Source organism: Bufo bufo, chromosome 2, assembly GCF_905171765.1.
Source record: "Bufo bufo chromosome 2, aBufBuf1.1, whole genome shotgun sequence".
NCBI lineage: Eukaryota > Metazoa > Chordata > Amphibia > Anura > Bufonidae > Bufo > Bufo bufo.
Genome location: NC_053390.1, coordinates 772,888,947 through 772,909,042, shown reverse-complemented (window position 1 = coordinate 772,909,042; position 20,096 = coordinate 772,888,947). Strand labels below are relative to the sequence as shown.

General features: G+C 43.1%; 1 protein-coding gene across 1 annotated transcript in view; it reads right to left on the bottom strand.

Moving 5' to 3' along the window:
* Nucleotides 1-20,096, bottom strand: part of LOC120991051 (cytokine-dependent hematopoietic cell linker-like) — a 156,568-nt gene that overhangs the window by 50,551 nt on the left and 85,921 nt on the right. The window contains exons 4-7 of the mRNA XM_040419944.1: nt 19,786-19,876; nt 7,911-8,017; nt 5,609-5,648; nt 4,803-4,885 (exon numbers count right to left, since the gene is read on the bottom strand). Of these exons, the coding sequence (XP_040275878.1) occupies nt 4,803-4,885; nt 5,609-5,648; nt 7,911-8,017; nt 19,786-19,876 (321 nt within the window). The remainder of the gene's footprint in view (nt 1-4,802; nt 4,886-5,608; nt 5,649-7,910; nt 8,018-19,785; nt 19,877-20,096) is intronic.

Below are 20,096 nucleotides of genomic sequence, written 5' to 3'. Positions count from 1 at the left end.
CCACCAAAAGCACACCTTTTGGTTAAAAAAATTATTTTTCTTATTTTCCTCCTCAAAAACCTAGGTGCGTCTTATAGGGCGAAAAATACGGTAGGTTTTGTTATTTTTTGAAAAAAATATTGAAAATGTTTTTCTTTGTGTTGCTATATTCTGACATCCATTTTATATTTTTGTCTATGGAGCTGTGTTATGGCTCTTTTTTTCTGTGGGGCACCTTGCAGTTTTTATCAATACCATTTTGAGGTACAGTATGTATGACTTTCATCACTTTTTATTCATTTTTTGGGGAGATGGAGCAACCAAAAAGCAGTGATTCGGCCATTTTGGCTTTTTTCTACTACAACATTGATGGTAATGAGATAAATACTTTAATATTTTACTATTTTTATTTTTTTATTGTTATGTGTAAAATCATAAAAAGGGTGTAATTTGAATTTTTTATTTTATTTTTTATATATTTCAAACATTTTTTTTTTTTTACTTTAGTTCTAGACCCCTAGGCTTGATCATGCAATTATTAGCTTGCTTCTACCATAGACTGCTTTTCATGGCAGTCCATGGGGAAATTGATGTGCTCCTATAAAGCACTGTCACAGGGGAAGGGGCAATCTGTCACTGGGAGCAATCAGCTCCAAGTGAATGACCGCTTGGATGCAGTGAACGCAATTAATCATTGCATCTGAGGGGTTAAATACCCTTGATTGTCTCTAATAACAGACATTGCCAGCGGGTGTCTGCTATGTAAAACAGCAGGCAAGTGGCGGCTATGGAGTCTTCTCAGCTCCTGAGTGGCTGTCATCTTTAACCTCTTCCCGACCTCCACCATACATGTACGGCAACATGGGGTCTTTAACCCCTTCACGACCTCTGCCGTCCATGTCTTTAAACATGGCGCCCGCTCGCACTTGCAGCAGGCACCATAGCTGCTGGGTTTCTGCTGTTTAAAACCATAAGGCTGATCGCATACATTTCCCCCCTCAGATGCCATGGTCAAATGTGACCATGGCATCTGAGCAGTCTGGAAGTGGAAGCCACGCTCCAGCTACGGTAACAGCGTTCCCCGGCTGAGATCGGGAACCTGTTGCACTATACTAATAGCCCGAAGCCTCAAGCAGGCTTTGGCAGCTATTACAGGAATATGCCAATACAGGCCACTAGGTGGCAGCACTGTATTGTTATTTGAAAATGAAGTGTTCAATGATGGCCATACATAGCCATCAATGAACACAATGGGCAATCTAATGATTGCCAGTTATAGTCACCCAGGGTGACTTAAAGTACAAAAAAAAGTAAAAAAAAGTAAAAAAAATAAAATAAAAATTTAAATAAAAGTTTAAATCACCTCCCTTTCCTTAAAATAAGAATGCTTAACCAATAAAAAAAAAGAAACATCATAGGCATCGCCGCCTGCGAAAATGTCCATACAATTAAAATATAACAATATTAATGGAATACGGCAAATGGCGTAACAGGAAAAAAAATACAAGTAGGGAAACTCTGAATCATAAATCATCCCTGACGAAGGAGCCCGTTAGGCTCAGAAACGCGTTGGAGGCTCTTTTTGTCCCCTTCAGCATCCGTAGCAAGGGATGTGACGTCACTAGCTGAAGTTACCTAGCAACAGACCTGTAGCTCCCTCACGCGAGCATCTTCTGCCGGCCGGAGCGACGCCACGCTTGAAGGTTAGAGCAAGAAGTAATTTACACCGTGGACCTGCACTGCAGCCAAGAGGAGGAGGAAAGAAGATATTTCCACCTACGATCCACCTACTTCCCCCTGTCCGGACAGGTAAATAAAGAAAAAACAAATAAAAATCTTTTATTAACACTTTTTTTTACTGACCATTCCTATTATCTCTATTATGATTCAGAGTTTCCCTACTTGTAAGCACATCATCCTGGGGTCAGAACAGCAGACCTCTCATCAATACCCAGCAGCGGCCACACATCCCCCTCTGAACTAACACAGATAGGAGTGTGGATAAGATAAGACGGGAGCGCGGGTGTCACTGCATTTAGAATTTTTTGTCACTTCAACTCCCAAAGAATTTTTTATAAAAAGTGATCAAAAAGTCACACACACCTCAAAATGGTATCACTGAAAAGCACAGATCGCCCCGCAAAAAATGATCTCTCACACACCTCTATACACATAAGTACAAAAAAAGTTATAAGGGCAAAATATGGAACCAAAAAGAAAATTCGTTAAGAATGTAATTTTTTCTTAAGTATTAAAACACAAGAAAAACTATACAAGTGTGGTATCGGTGTAATTGTACTGACCTGGAGAATAAAGGTAACAGGTCAATTTTACCGCATAGTGAACTTTGTAAAAATAAATCAGAATTGTGTTTTTTCCCAATTCCACCCTATTTGGAATTTTTTCCCTGCTTCCCACTACATTGTATGCAACGGTATACTCATAACTTGGCTATGTGAATAGAAAAGTAAAAAAAAGTTAGGACTCTTAAGGCAGGGAGTGAAAAACGAAAACGCAAAAACGGAAAATCGCAAGGTGTTTTAAGGGTTAAAGATGATAGCTCCCCAGTCCACTGCAAATCAGAGCTAGGTAACATATATTACTCTAAATATGATGAAGGAACGATTGTTGTAGCCCACCACTGGCAGACCATTATTGTCTGAAAAGAAATCAGTCTCATTTGAAATTTTTGTCCGATGAAAGATCTTTCTTTGAAAGAACATTCCCAGAAAGATCTTTTATCCATTGCTCGGTTTCATTGAATGTGTATGGTCAATTTGAACAACTGTCATGGCCAATATGGATTAAAATGTGTATGGCCATGTCTACGATCTTTCACCAGATGATTGTTCAACTGATTTTCAGCCAGTAACCAACTATCTAATGTGTATGGCCACCTGAAAGGCTATGTACACCTTTGGGAGCCTTTCCTATGATTGAATTTTACTCATTTTGGGTTAAAAATGTTTTATTTTATTTAGTATTAATTAAAAATGTTCAGCCTTTTTTTTTTTTTTACGATACAAGAGTTAAAAACCAGTCTGTTTGCAAGTCTGTCTTCTTTTAATCCTGTCATCTGGTAGCTCATGTGTAGCTCTTATCTCTGATCTCCTGACCTCATAAACACTTATTTAAAGGGACATATCCAGAATTTAACACAGACACCCCCCCCTTCCCAGATGTTAGCATCAAAGCATTTCATGCTCCGATGCTCTCCCTTTCCCTGCGCAGGATCGCGCAGAGTTAGGGCTTTTTTATTTACAATAACACACTGCTAGGCAGAGGCTTCCTCCCAGCAGCGAGCCTGGTAACATCACCGGCACTGATGGGCGGGATTTAGTGCTGCCCTAGCCATTTTACAGCACATCATCCTGGGGTCTGCTGGGCAGAAGACTCCGCCTGGCAGCCCTATGGAGAGCCCGGTATACTGGGCCTGGTATGTCTTTGCCCTGCGTGATTCAGAAGAGAGCATCTGTATCTCAGAAACGGCTGAACATCTAATATATAAAGCTGTGTGTATGTGTGTATGTATGTATGTATGTCCGCTAAAGGAATCCACACTTACAATCACGAAATTTGGCACACAGGTACATCAGGTGTCCAGGAAGGTTTTACGCCAGGTCTCAACTCTCTAGGATGTACAGTTCCTGAGATATTCCCCAAAAATGCATTCATAGAAGCTCGCAGGTCCTCCAGTCTCCACATACACAGTTTTACTCCAGGTTTCCATAACAACCCAGCCATTTAGGAAATCTGTCACAAGGGTAGTTGCTATTGAAGTAAAGCCATGGCCTAATAGCACTTAGTACCTTATTTCAAGATGTGCCTTTGTTCCAACAATAGATGTTTTTATCCTCTGAAAATCCAGTTTATTTGGTATGCAAATGAGCCAGTAAGGTGCCCAGAGGGGCGTCACTCTTGAAGGAAGAAACACAGACACGCCCTCTGCCTTTTTATTTTAGATACAAAAGTTAAAAACCAGTCTGTTTGCAAGTCTGTCTTCTTTTAATCCTGTCATCTGGTAGCTCATGTGCTCACCCTCAAAAGACTTAAAACCTCACCCCCAGGTCCCGCGAAGCCACGCCCCTGATCTGGTTTGGCCACACACCCTCCCACTCCTGAGCCGACTGAGATTGAAAAAATGAATGTAAAAATCAACTTCTAGGTCCCGCTAAGCCACGCCCCATCTGGTTAGGCCACACCCCCTATATTCCTCAGCCGACAGGGATTGAAAAAATGAAGGTAAAAATCTACTTCTGTCAGCTGCAGGGGTGAGAGGGAGGGTGTCTTTCTCCCTGCAGCTCACACTCAGACAGCATAGTGCTGCTGTCTTAGAGTGAGCTGTTCAAAAGGACAGGCCCCCAATTGAGTAAAGGCCAAAGTTAAGGGGGCGGACCCCTTTAGAGGTTACTGTCAAGGGGGTGGTATGCTGTGAAAGTCACTGTCTAAGGGTAAGGCTGCTGTAAAGGTCAAAGTTAAGGGAGTGGGCTGCTGTGGAGGTCCAATTTTAAGGGACGGGGCACTGCGGGGGGGTCAGTGTTAAGAGGAGGGGGGTTGTGGAGGTCACTGTTTTTGGGGTGGGGTGCTGTAGATGCCACTTATAGTGGATAGTGTTGACATCTTTTAACGACATACACAAACATTAAATGAAATAGATTAAATATACCCGAGAGAAGCCGGCTCCTTCTGCTAGTTGTTAATAAAGACCAACTGCAAAATTATTTTTAGCCCAAAATGAGTAAAATGCAATCATAAAGAATTGCCCCAAAGGTGTCCGTAGCTTTTAACTTTCCCTTTACTGGATTGCTTTATTACATGCTTACATTCTGCTCACAGGAGTTAATGGGCATAAATCGTTGTGATGGAGTCGTATCTTTGAAATTTGTCACGCTTAACATTCTTTGGTCTGGAAAACATACAAAATGTTACTCACAAAGATGGAAACCTTAAAACCGCCACCTCTCCATTTGCCACTATGGGACTGCTGGAAATAGTGGAGCCTTCACTCAGCTATTTTCTGAACTCGCATAGCATTGAATGAAGGGTGACGGCGCATACACAGCAGCTTTCCATTCACTTCAGGGGCCCTGCTCTGGAGGTAGAAGCAAGTCCCAGAGGTGGGACCTGCTCCTAACTGGCAATGATGGCATATTCTAGCGATATTCCATCAATGTCCCAGATGGGTATACCCTTTTAAAACGGGTAATAACTGATGTATAGCACAAAAGCTGAAAAGTAAAGGCAGCACTCCGGTCTTCAAGTGACATAAATAACATTTATAATCCAGTTTTTCACAATGTAATCATGTTTATTTATTTATGATCAATTATGGAACACTTATGTACTTAGCCTTATTTAAATAAGTTGGGAGCACTATGTTCACTAGCTTGACAAAGGCTCCATTGAGAGAGCTGAAATGCTGCATTGCTGTTGGGTGTAATTAAAAATCCACTTTGTCACTTGAAGACCGGAGTGCTGCCTTCACTTTTCTGCTTTAATTCATCGTTCCACGTTCAGGAACCTTTGTGGGAATTGCCCCTGGCATACCTAAAGAGTGCTGCTGTTATCTTTCTCTTTTCTCTGATATATACTGTAGCACAGATTAGAAAAATTAAGAATGGTTTACTACCTCTGATTGATCTTGATTCCTTAAAATGATGTCTTTGTGCCTATTAGCAAAAATTGAAAACATTTTGTTTACAGTGAAACTGAAGTCAAACATTTTCTTCTTCAACATTAGATCTGTCATACTGTCATCCGAATCCTAAACCTACTATTAGATGAGGATTATCTTGTAGATAACATCTTCCACTGACAGTAGCAGTAAACTGACAATAGGTTATACAGTTGTGTTCAAAATAATAGCAGTCAGACATCACTGACCTGATCAATCACTGTTTCTGGTAGAAATTATATTTCTACGTGGCAAATAATTTACTAACAGGTGTAGTAGAGTAATAGAAATGCAACAGACCCAACAGTCATGACATGCATGCTGCTGATTCTGTGTAATTGAATCACTAATTGAAAGGGGCATGTTCAAAATAATAGCAGTGTGGAGTTCAATTAGTGAGGTCATTCATTCTTTGAAAAACAGGTGGCAATTATTGCCCTTTTTTAAGAAAGGAAGGCAGCAAATATTGTACATGCTGGTTACAGTGCATTTCTCTCTGAAATTCTGAGGAAAATGGGTCGTTATAGACATTGTTCAGAAGAACAGCGTACCTTGATTAAAAAGTTGATTGGAGAGGGGAAAACGTATAAAGAAGTGCAGAAAATGATAGGCTGCTCAACTAAAATGATCGCAAATGCTTTAAAATGGCAAATAAAACCTGAAAGATGTGGAAGAAAGCGAAAAACTACCATTCAAATGGATAGAAGAATAGCCAAAATGGCAAGGACTCAGCCAACAATCAGCTCCAGGAAGATCAAAGAAGGTCTAAAGTTACCTGTGAGTACTGTTACAATGAGAAGACGCCTATGTGAAGCCAAGCTATCTGCAAAAAGCCCCCGCAAAGTCCCACTGTTAAAAAAAAAAGACATGTGCTGAAGAGGTTACAATTTGCTAAAGAGCACATTGACGACCTAAAGATTTTGTGGACTGATGAAAGTAAGATTGTTCTTTTTGGGTCTAGTGGCCGGAGACAGTTTGTCAGACGACCCCCAAACAATGAATTCAAGCCACAGTGCACTGTGAAGACAGTGAAGCATGGTGGCACAAGCATCATGATATGGGGATGTTTCTCAGACTACGGTGTTGGGCCTATTTATCGCATACCAGGGATCATGGATCAGTTTGAATACATCAGAATCCTTGAAGAGGTCGTGCTGCCTTATGCTGAAGAGGAAATGCCCTTGAAATGGGTGTTCCAACAAGACAACGACCCCAAACAGACCAGTAAATGTGCAACATTTTGGTTCCAGACCAACAAGATTGACGTTATGGAGTGGCCAGCCCAATCCCCGGATCTTAATCCAATAGAAAACTTGTGGGGTGACATCAAAAATGCAGTTTCTGAGGCAAAACCAAGAAATAGAGAAGAACTGTAGAATGTAGTCCAATCATCCTGGGCTGGAATACCTGTTCACAGGTGCCAGAAGTTGGTTGACTCCATGCAACACAGATGTACAGCAGTTCTCAGAAACAGTGGTTATACAACTAAATATTAGTGAAGTGATTCAAAGGAAAGCAAAATCTTAAAACATTTTTCAGTTTATATAGTGAATGTTTGAGTTTGTAAAGAAGAATACAAACACTGCTATTTTTTAGAACAGTCTAATATTCAATTTTCTTCAATTTTTTTTTAGAGGAACAACACAAATTTGATATATTTTTCTTCATGTTTTGATTTGGAATAGAATGTGTAGTGTTTCCAATGCATTTCTGTGTATGGGAATAAAAGCTATTAGAAGGATTTTGAGCTTTATTCACTTTTTTAAACACACTGCTATTATTTTGAACACAACTATATATCTATATTGGTCTTATCAATTGGACTGCCTGGTACAGAAGGACAATATATGTATCACATTTTCAATGGGATATTACAGCCAAAATTTCAAAAAAAAAAAATAGTCTTCCTTGAATATTGAGTTAAAAAATATTAAGTTCCTTCTGGTGGAAGTGTCCCTTTAAACATTGATTACTTATCCACACACTTTCTTTCTGCTGATGGGCAGACTTTTATTGATCACTGATAGCCAATCATAATGATAAGCAATGGATGTTGTACAGGATGAGAAAAACATGGCTTCTTTCTTCCAAAAACAGAACCACACCTGTCCACACGTTGCGTCCAATATTGCATCCCAGTGACACTTAATTTGACCCGAGATGCAATGTCAGACACAATCCAGGAGTGGCGCTGTTTCTGGAAAGAAAGCAGGGCTAACCTTTTTAATACATGAAATAATATGGGTGTCTTTGTTACCTGTGGTCTTGCTGCAAATGTACTTCTGGATACATGATGGACAGCGGGACTTAGCTGCAGGTTGTTAGAAGGCTGGTCATTTATTTCTGTCTGGAAACACCTTTTATCTGAAATACAAACAATAATGGACATTTCCCAAGAGTATTAAATATATTAAAAGGGCTGGTTCATCTCAAGCACTGGTGGCATATCGCTAGAATATGCCCCCAATGTCTGATAGGTGCATGTTCCACCTCTGTGACCCGAACCTATCTCTAGAAATGAATGGAGGGAGGCCACAAATGCGCAGCTCACTCTCCTTCACTTTGCGGGCTCCGTTCTAGATATAGGTGCAGGTCCCAGAGGTGGAACACAGACCTATTAGACATTGGTGGCATTTGTTTATCTCATATCTAGGGTTAAGCGAACCCGAACTTTAGGATTTTTGGACTCCGGACCCGAACCCGAACATTTTAGTAAAAGTTCGGGTTCGGTGTTCAGCGCTTTCTTGGCGCTTTTTGAAAGGCTGCAGAGCAGCCAATCAACAAGCGTTTAACTGTGTGACCTTAGAAGCCATCACAGCCATGCCTACTAATGGCATGGCTGTGATTGGCCAGTGCAGCATGTGACCCAGCCTCTATATAAGCTGGAGTCACGTAGCGCTGCACGTCACTCTGCTGTTACTAGTGTAGGGAGAGGATGCAGCTGGTGATTTCAGGGAGAGAATAGGAGAGAATCTTTGTTCAGAACTTGAATCTAACTCAGCGATCTACAAACATTTAGTTGTGTGGGTGCAGGGCACAATCTTTTTACCCTGCCCTGAGCCCAGTGACAGAAAAAAATTACTTTTATCCGTCTGTTAGTTAGGTGGGCGGCGGCGGCGGCGACCATTTTATGCAAGCTCCGTGCACCAGCACTGCATCTGAGCTTTTGTGACATTGAAATCCAAGCTTGAAATACTGCACTAATAATCTGGTTTTAAAAAATCACCCTTTTTTGGCAATATCCAACATCTGGTGCATTTGCAGGGTTAGTCAGTGTGCAATTTAAGCTAGAAATACAGCCATAAATTTCTGGGTTTTTAAAAACACACTTTTTTGCCAAAATACCCAATTTTACAGCCCTTGCAGCATCAGCATGTGTGAAATTCAAGGGTTATATACAGCTTTCATATTTCATATTACAGCCATAATTTTCTAAAACACAATTTTTTTTGCCAAAATCCACTATTTTACAGATCTGCACGTGTGAAATTCAAGTTTAATATATACAGCTTGACAAGGGGGCGGAGCTTGCCGATGGCGGAGTGAGACGTGCTTTACCTCGGCTCCTGAAAGGCTCCAACTTAAACAGCCCGCACAGGACAACTCAGACCCCACCAGCTCCATGAACGGTTGCAGGAGGAGACCCTCATCTACCCCTGCTCGGACCCAGCGCAAATCGGGAGCTATATACCACTTCTTCGTCTCACCTAGCCAGTCGGACGCATACCAGGAGAGGGACGAATCTCCCAAGATGGCGTCGAGACAGCGCAGAGTGGCGTCTCCCTCGCGCCACATGGGACTGGATCCACAGGCCTCAGCCTCACCACAGACAGTAAGAGGTTCCCTTACCAGCTCACCACCCTCATATGCCGCGGCAGCCAGCTCCGGTTCGTCGGCTGCTTCATCGCCCTCGCTTATGGGGACAACCCCCGCAGCATCACAGAGCCACTCTCCCAGGAACCGCTGCTCCCAGGCCACGATGTCCGGGTCAGGAGGCTCCCCAGCTCCACCGGGTGATGGTGAGGATTGGGACTGGAAAGTTCACCTAAAATTCCTCCCCACCAGACATGAAATAGATGCCCTATTCACAAGGCTGGAAACATCCCACAAACGGGACATTGAGGCCTTGCAGCATGACCTTAAAGGGATTCTGTCACCAGGCTTGACCCCTGTCAGCTAAACATATGCTGATGTTCAGGGCATCTTCACGATTCCTAATGTGGGCTTATAAATGTCATCTGTGGGCTTATTTAGCTAAAAAACAGCTTTTAATAAAATGTCAGTCAAACAAATAAGGTGCCCAAGGGGATGTTAATGGGTGCAAGATGCCCGCCGCACCCACCGCCGTTCGTGCCCAGTGCCGCCTTTCCGGACTTCTGCGCCGCCTCCTAATCCTCTGTGCCGCCTCTCGCTCTCCCTCCCTCCCCCCTCCTTCTGCTGTAAGATCTCGCGCTTGCGCACAGAAATCCGCCCCCTCGCCATGTTGATTGACAGGGCCAGCCGTGATCTCCTCCTCCGGCCGGCCCTGTCAGTATTTCAAAAATCGCGCGCCTCTGGTCATTCGGCGCAGGCGCTCTGAGATGAGGAGGCTCGTCTCCTCAGCACTCCCTCAGTGCGCCTGCGCCGATGACGTCTTCTCTTTCGGTGATGTCATCGGCGCAGGCGCACTGAGGGAGTGCTGAGGAGACGAGCCTCCTCATCTCAGAGCGCCTGCGCCGAATGACCAGAGGCGCGCGATTTTTGAAATACTGACAGGGCCGGCCGGAGGAGGAGATCACGGCTGGCCCTGTCAATCAACACGGCGAGGGGGCGGATTTCTGCAGCAGCTACCAGCAAGTAGACGCCCTACTTGCTGGTAGAGCCCTCATTTACATATTATAAAACTTTGTTTTATAAAGAATCGGCCGCATGAAAGTAAGTAAGACTATTATATTCTCCTATATCGCCCTATAAGGAATCTAACTATCCCAAAAAAAAAAAAAGAGTTTTGTGGGGTGACAGAAACCCTTTAAAGCATCCAGAAACGCGGGGAAAACCATGCATGCTGAATTATACTGCAAGATCTAGCGAGACGCACCCTGCAGCTACGTAAAGCCCTGAAACCGCTTTTGGCAATGCTTAAAGCTAAAGACATACCATACAGATGGGGTTACCCATTCCAACTGTCTGCTACTAAAGAAGGGAAGTCAGCAGTGTTCAGATGTCTGGACGACCTTCCTAGCTTCCGAGCCGCCTGAACTTCCACGCCTGGAGTTACCTGATTGGCCACGTTCCAGACCACCCGTCTCCATGCCACAGAGAGAAAGATGGCAGACGACTTCGCCTAAACAGAAGAGGCCCTCTAGACGCGCACCTGATCCTGACGATTGACTGTCGGCGATACCTGTGCTACTTAGTAGTGTTGAGCGCGAATATTCGAATTTCAACATTTTTTCTCGAATATCGCAATTTAGAGATTTCGCGAATATTTAGAATATAGTTCCAAATATTCGCGAAATCGAATATTCGTATTTTTTAAAAAAAATAAATAAAAAAAAATCGTACGATTTTTTTAATTTTTTTATTTTTTCCTGTATAAGGCAACGTTCCTATGACTATGGCTAGGCTAATATGTGTATTTTACGAAATTTCTTAATATTGCTCTAACTTCGTCTTTTAGAATATTCGTAATATTCTAAAAGACGGAGTTAGAGCAATATTACGAATATTCTAAAAGACAAAGTTAGAGCAATATTAAGAAATTTTGTAAAATACACATATTAGCCTAGCCATAGTCATAGGAACGTTGCCTTATACAGGAAAAAATAAATAAAAAAATCGTACGATTAATTTAATCGTACGATTTTTTATTTTATTTTTTATTTTCCTGTATAAGGCAACGTTCCTATGACTATGGCTAGGCTAATATGTGTATTTTACGAAATTTCTTAATATTGCTCTAACTTCGTCTTTTAGAATATTCGTAATATTCTAAAAGACGGAGTTAGAGCAATATTACGAATATTCTAAAAGACGAAGTTAGAGCAATATTAAGAAATTTTGTAAAATACACATATTAGCATAGTCATAGGAACGTTGCCTTATACAGGAAAAAATAAATAAAAAAATCGTACGATTAATTTAATCGTACGATTTTTTATTTTATTTTTTATTTTCCTGTATAAGGCAACGTTCCTATGACTATGGCTAGGCTAATATGTGTATTTTACGAAATTTCTTAATATTGCTCTAACTTCGTCTTTTAGAATATTCGTAATATTCTAAAAGACGGAGTTAGAGCAATATTACGAATATTCTAAAAGACGGAGTTAGAGCAATATTAAGAAATTTCATAAAATACACATATTAGCCTAGCCATAGCCTTATACAGGAAAAAAAATAAAAATAATAATAATCGTACGATTTCAAAAAATTTATTTTTAAAAAATCGTACGATTAATTTAATCGCATATTATTCGCGAAAAATAAAATAATTACGAATATTCGATTTCGACAAAAATAATTTTGAATATTCATTTGAATATTCGCGAAATATCGCGAAATCGAATATGGCACCTCCCGCTCATCACTACTACTTAGTTCACACGTTTGAGGGGTTTTACATCCTTTTGTGCACTTTAACATTTTGCACTGTTATTGTTATATTTGCATCGTGTTCTTATATTGTTGGGTCCTATTGACCCGCTTGCACACCTGTCCTGTTATACACTGCTCAAAAAAATAAAGGGAACACTTAAACAACACAATGTAACTCCAAGTCAATCACACTTCTGTGAAATCAAACTGTCCACTTAGGAAGCAACACTGAGTGACAATCAATTTCACATGCTGTTGTGCAAATGGGATAGACAACAGGTGGAAATTATAGGCAATTAGCAAGACACACCCAATAAAGGAGTGGTTCTGCAGGTGGTGAGCACAGACCACTTCTCAGTTCCTATGCTTCCTGGCTGATGTTTTGGTCACTTTTGAATGCTGGCGGTGCTTTCACTCTAGTGGTAGCATGAGACGGAGTCTACAACCCACACAAGTGGCTCAGGTAGTGCAGCTTATCCAGGATGGCACATCAATGCGAGCTGTGGCAAGAAGGTTTGCTGTGTCTGTCAGCGTAGTGTCCAGAGCATGGAGGCGCTACCTGGAGACAAGCCAGTACATCAGGAGACATGGAGGAGGGCAACAACCCAGCAGCAGGACTGCTACCTCCGCCTTTGTGCAAGGAGGAACAGGAGGAGCACTGCCAGAGCCCTGCAAAATGACCTCCAGCAGGCCACAAATGTGCATGTGTCTGCTCAAACGGTCAGAAACAGACTCCATGAGGGTGATATGAGGGCCCGACGTCCACAGATGGAGGTTGTGCTTACAGCCCAACACCGTGCAGGACGTTTGGCATTTGCCAGAGAACACCGAGATTGGCAAATTCGCCACTGGCGCCCTGTGCTTTTCACAGATGAAAGCAGGTTCACACTGAGCACATGTGACAGACATGACAGAGTCCTGAGACGCCATGGAGAACGTTCTGCTGCCTGCAACATCCTCTAGCATGACCAGTTTGGCATTGGGTCAGTAATGGTGTGGGGTGGCATTTCTTTGGAGGGCCGCACAGCCCTCCATGTGCTCGTCAGAGGTAGCCTGACTGCCATTAGGTACCGAGATAAGATCCTCAGACCCCTTGTGAGACCATATGCTGGTGCGGTTGGCCCTGGGTTCCTCCTAATGCAAGACAATGCTAGACCTCATGTGGCTGGAGTGTGTCAGCAGTTCCTGCAAGACGAAGGCATTGATGCTATGGACTGGCCCGCCCGTTCCCCAGACCTGAATCCAATTGAGCACATCTCGGACATCATGTCTCGCTCTATCCACCAACGTCACGTTGCACCACATACTGTCCAGGAGTTGGCAGATGCTTTAGTCCAGGTCTGGAAGGAGATCCCTCTGGAGACCGTCCGCCACCTCATCAGGAGCATGCACAGGCGTTGTAGGGAGGTCATACAGGCACGTGGAGGCCACACACACTACTGAGCCTCATTTTGACTTGTTTTAAGGACATTACATCAAAGTTGGATCAGCCTGTAGTGTGTTTTTCCACTTTAATTTTTAGTGTGACTCCAAATCCAGATGTCCATGGGTTGAAAAATTTGATTTCCATTTTTAATTTTTGTGTGATTTTGTTGTCAGCACATTCAACTATGTAAAGAACAAAGTATTTCAGAAGAATATTTAATTAACTCAGATCTAGGATGTGTTATTTTTGTGTTCCCTTTATTTTTTTGAGCAGTGTATATTGCAATGATATTTATTTTCTTTCACTAGCTGGAGTTCAGTAGGGAAGCGACTCAGTCCTTGTCTTCTCCCTACCCCACTTAGGGACTGCGGCGCATACCACCGCTAGTGACTACGGTCTTTCTTAGTACCTTTTGAACTGACGTTGTTGGTTCTCCCTCTGTTCTTTTTCCTTTTTTATTCTCCCCCCTTTTTTCTTATCTCTCAGTATATGTGCATTAATATGCTTTTGGGTGTTTGTCTCTCCGTCTCCCCTACCTTGTGTTTCTCTAGCTCTCCCTTAATTATCTTCCTGATGTCAGAGAATGGATTCCATGGTTCATACCTTGACCTCACCCTTATTACACAAAATGGCGCCTATATCATTTTGCACCTTTAATGTTCGGGGTTTTAATAAACCCGAGAAACGCAGCCAGATATTATACAGTCCTTATAAGAAGAGAGTTATGATTGCTTCGATCCAGGAAACTCATTTTAAGACAGATGCCGTGCCCAAACCTGGTTCCATGGCCCTTATCCTGCCAGAAGGTCTGGGGGTGTCTCCATAGGGCTACAGAAATCACTCCGGCATACGGTGTTATGCTCTGAGGTAGACTCAAAAGGCAGGTTTCTCTTTCTTAAGCTCTCGGTTGACCGTTCTGTTATTACTATTGCTAATGTTTATTTTCCTAACCAGGGGCAGAATACTTTTGAATCCAAGATCTTGAAAAAATTATCCAAATTTGCTGATGGCTCCCCGATTATCCTTGGAGGCGATTTTAACCTGGTGATGGACCCGGTGATGGATTCTTCCTCTGGTAGGTCCTCAATCTCCTCGAGTTCTCTTCGCAGATTCAAATCTGATCTCATGGCACTTCGATTGGTAGATCTGTGGCGTGTCTTGCATCCAGGTATCAGGGATTATAGCTTTCATTCTCCAATTCACAATAGTTATGGTAGACTTGACCACATATTTATTTCACAGCAGCTGTTAGACTCTGACCCTAAATGCTCCATTGACACTCGTTTATATTCTGACCATGCCCCCGTATATATGGCCTTATCTCTTCCCAGCCCTCTTGTCCACGTCCTTTCTCGTGGAGACTGAATGATAATTTGCTATCGGATTTAATTTGCTTGACAGACATTAAGAAAGCTATTTCCGATTTTGGTAGTGACCAAGTTTATTTTGCAGCCTTTGCTGCATATGTCATTGTGAGATACAGGCTTTACATACTGTGGTTCTATTCAGGTATTTGAAATACAGCCATTTTGGGCAAAAAAACTTTAATTGCGGCCTAGTCTGGATCAGGCCGTGTGAGATACACCCTTTACATACTGTGGTTCTATTCAATAATTAGAAAAACAGCCATTTTTGGCCATATACATTAATTGCGGCCTAGTCTGGATCTTGGCGTGTAAGATACACCCTTTAGATACTGTGGTTCTATTCAGTTATTAAACAAACACCCATTTTGGGCCAAAAACTTTAATTGTGGACTAGTCTGCATCTGTACGTGTGAGATCCAACCTTTGTATACTGTCGTTCTATTCTGCTATTAATTAAACACCCATTTAGGGCAAGATCCTAAATTTGAGAAATATGAGGAGAGCGTCAAAAGAGGGACGTGGCCCAGGTCATGGTGCTGCTGGTGGAGCTCCTGTTGCAGGGAGAGGACGTGGTCGATCTGTGCCAGCTACACGCACAAGTGAAACCCCTTCCTCAGGTGCGAGTAGGCGACAGAACCTGCAGTGGTATTTGGTCGGGCCTAATGCGGCTCTATGAATGGTGAGGCCTGAACAAGTACAGGCGATAGTAGATTGGGTGGCTGACAGTCCCTCCAGTTCCTTCACATTGTCTCCAACCCAGTCTCCTGCTGAAAGATCAGAGTTTGCACCTGCAGCCGATGTCCATCAGTCTTTCACCTCACCCCCTTGCAAATCAGCCAAGCAGTCTGAGCCCCAAGTCATGCAGCGGTCTCTTCTGCTTTTTGATGACTCTGTTAGTAGGGTTTCCCAGGGCCATCCGCCTATCCCTGCCCCAGAAGTGGAAGAGATTGAGTGCACCGATTCCCAACCACTTATGTTTCAAGATGAGTACATGGGAGGATCATTGCAGCACGTCTCGGATGATGACGAAACACAGGTGCCAACTGCTGGGGCTTTCGAAAGTGATGCTGCTCCTACCTCCACACTCTGTCATTGTGCCACTCTGTGGCCTCCTGATGCTGCCACCACCTCCAAACTATGTCACCTTGCCACTCTGTGGCCTCCTTCTGCTGCTCCTACCTCCACTCTATGGCCTCCTGATGCTGCCACCACTTCCACACTATGTGACTTAGCCACTCTGTGGCCTCCTGATGCTGCCACCACTTCCACACTATGTGACCTAGCCACTCTGTGGCCTCCTGATGCTGCCGCCACCTCCAAACTATGTCACCTTGCCACTCTGTGGCCTCCTCATGCTGCCTCTACCTCCACTCTATGTCACCTTGCCACTCTGTGGTCTCCTGATGCTGCTACTTCCTCCACACTCTGTCATTGTGCCACTCTGTGGCCTACTGATGCTGCCGCCACCTATAGACACTGTGATTGGGCCACTCTGTGGTCTCCTCATGCTGCTTTCACCTCACCACTATGTCATAGGCCACTCTGTGGACTTCTCATGCTGTTCCCACCCTCCCTACTTCAAGGCAGGGCCACTATGTAGCCTTTTTGGCTTGGCTGACATCATTATTTATTTGACCCTTCCTCTGATTTGTCAGAAGGAAGGTAAAATAAGACTCACAACGGATCCTGTCTGTGTAGCAGCTGTAATGCCTGTATGGTCCCATCAGAAATGGCTTGTGATTTGGTAGCCAAAAGCAGGAGTGGGTACAAAGCACAGAAGACTTGCAAATATACCGTTCACGTGTCATCTCTGTTTTGGATCCACTCGTGTTTTTTTGGGCATTAGCAATACGGATAGATTACTGACCAAATGCTGACCGAGTGAAGGCGTATGCTCCACAGACAGGATCCGTTTTTTGTGGATTAATGTTTTGACGGATCAGAGGAAGGGCGAAATAATCAGTGTGGTCAACACAAACTTACTGCTGACACCCTCTCCACTCTGTCGGGGGTCTTTACTTGTATAAGCGTTTACTAGAACAGGTTTTGTAGACATCTATGTGAAATCATCTGACAATGGTGTAAAAGGTGTGCGCTTCTTCTTGGCGCTAACATCGACCTGTAAGGCTGAGTTCATACTTGAGTTATTTGATCAGTTTTGGCCCCCTGACTGCCCAAATAAGTGAAGTGTGCAGTGATTCTAAGAGCGACGCGTGTCATCTGCATGTCATATGGACTCACTATTATTTCACTACTAAAGCAGACTCCTTATGCGTGTTACTGCAAGGCACAGTGTTCCACACCACTATAAAGGCTCTCTGCAGCCAGGAAATAGAAGTTTTTTTTATGTAATTCACCGCAAATAAATTCGAATCAAAGAAAATTTTTCCCAAAAAATTTGGCGAACCGGCGAATTACATTTTTGAAAAATTCCCTCATCTCTAATCTCCTTCCTCATCACCATCTATCACCCTACTCGTGCTCTCCGTTCTGTTAGCGACCTAAGATTAATAAACTCCATAATTCGTACCTCTCACCCCTGTCTTCAAGACTTTTCTCGAGCTGCACCTACTCTCTAGAATACTCTGCCCCGGAATATTATGTCAATTCTTAACTTCTCCACCTTCAAACGTGCCTTAAAAACACATCTTTTCAGGCAGGCTTATCAAGCTACCTAAAACGACTTTTCCCCGACTAAACCTCTCCCCCACCAACCCCTCTGGCCTGAACTCGATCCTGTAACAGTCCCAAACCCGAAGCAGATCGGCCGGCACCACTCCTGTCAGTTCAATAATGGCTCGAATACTACTTATCACAATGAACTACCTTATGTGTCACCCCCAGTTCCTCATAGATTGCAAGCTCTTGCGAGCAGAGCCCTGACTCCTAGTGTTTCAGTTGTATATTAGCCAGTTACTTTTGTTTTGTACATGAACCCTATGAATTTGTAAAGCGCTGTGGAATATGGTGGCGCTATATAAATAAATATTATTATCTATCATCTATCTATCTATCTATCTATCATATAGGCCCTAACTGTAAAGATAGGAACACACATTAAACAAAAATTGTCTGAACTACTGATTTTGGTAGGTCCAGCATATTATGTTGGGGAAAGAAGGATCGGACATGTTAGGTTTAGGGCTCGTTCACACGAACTTGTGAAGCCCGTGCTGTAGACCGCAAATTGCGGTCCATAGTGCACGGCCACCGTCCGTGGGACAGGCGCATGTGGATCGCAGACCCATTCCCTTGAATGGGTCCATGATCCTTCAGTTCCTAAAAAAGATAGAGCAATTTCTATCTTTTTGCGGTGCGGAAGCACAGAACGGAACCCCAGAAAGCACTCCGTAGTGCTTCCGTAGTGTTCCCTTCCGCACCGTTCCGCATCTCCGGATTTGCGGACCCATTGAAATGATGCGGAATGGCCACGGAACGGTGCCCGTGTATTGGGGAACTGCAAATGCGGTCCGCAATACTGAAACGGGCATCACATGTTCGTGTGAGCGAGCCCTTAAACGTGCTAAATTTTTTGTTCCTGTGAGAGATCAATCTGGACTATGGTGGAGTTGGGAGGAATAGCTGTTAGCCAAACGAGCTATAAGCTAATTAAAGTGTACGGTCATCTAATGTCTGCGAGTTCAGAGAGGACAAAGTAGCAGTAGCTATATCAATAAAAGTAACTCTAGTACAACAAATTATAATCTAGATCACTGGTGCCAGACTGGTGGTCTGTGGCCACATGCAGACCACAGAAGTTGGAGATCCCAGCTGAAAAATCTTCTGTTGTGTATGTTTATGTATGCGTTTTAGAGATGAGCGAATTTCCTAAAATTTATTTTATTCGATTCGACGTAATCGGCCAACAAATTTGATTTGGGTATGAATCGATTCTACACGAAATGAAAGAGCTTTAAAGGATTTCTCTCAGCAGGAAAATGGGTATTAACCTGGCTGACATTAGTGATGTGATAATGTCAGCTGAACATAACTGTATTAGTGCCATCTCACTGCCTGCCGCCGTTATTGAGAAAAAAATAACTTTCATAATATGCAAATGAGCCTCTACGTGCAGGGGGGGCGTTGATTCTGCTCCTAGAGGCTCCGTTCTCCCACCTCTGGCCGCGCCCTGCTATACTTGATTGACAGGGCCAGGCACCATTGGTCTAAGCTTGCCGGCCCTGTCTCCTGTGGAAATCTCGCGCCTGCGCCGTCCCATTCAGTATTCAGCGTAGGCGCAGTGAGTGAAGCCGGCAACCGGCGAGCGTCCTTCACTTACTGCGCCAGAATACTGAATGGGACGGCGCAGGCACAAGAGTTCCACAGGAGACAGGGCCGGCAAGCGGAAACTAACGCTGCCTGGCCCTGTCAATCAAGTGTAGCAGGGTGTGGCCAGAGGTGGGAGAACAGAGCCTCTAGGAGCAGGATCAACGCCCCCCCTGCACCTAGAGGCTCATTTGCATATTATAAAAGTTATTTTTTCTCAATAACAGCGGCACGCAGTGAGATGGTACTAATATAGTTATGTTCAGGTGACATTAGTACATCACTAATGTCAGCCAGGTTAATAACCATTTTCCTGCTGATAGAAACCCTTTAAATCTCTCTCTCTTTACTTTTTGTAGAAGACATTCTGCTTCCTGATGTGTCCTAAAGACAAGGCAAAAATGCTAAATTCCTGCCTGAGTATATCTAAAATATAAAAAAAAATACAATAAAATTCTAGAAATAAATCATTATAGACGGCTTATTCAGATATTTACCAGCATATTCCGATGTGCCTTTGTATTGTGAAAAATGCATGGTACTAAAGTGTGCTTCTCCACCATCAATAAACTCGTAACTTTCTTCATCCTGTGGAGAAAATAAACGGCAATATGAGTGAATTTTTCCAGGACATATATGAAACAAAGTTGTATTTTGGCATACTATAGCCAAAAAGACAAAGGAGGGAATTTATAATGTATTGAACTTCAGAACTCTGTCTTCAAAAAGTTATAAAATAGGGCCTTTGCCACTTTTTTTTATGTCATTTGTTGCTTTTTGCATTTTTACACCACTCACTCCAGTTTTG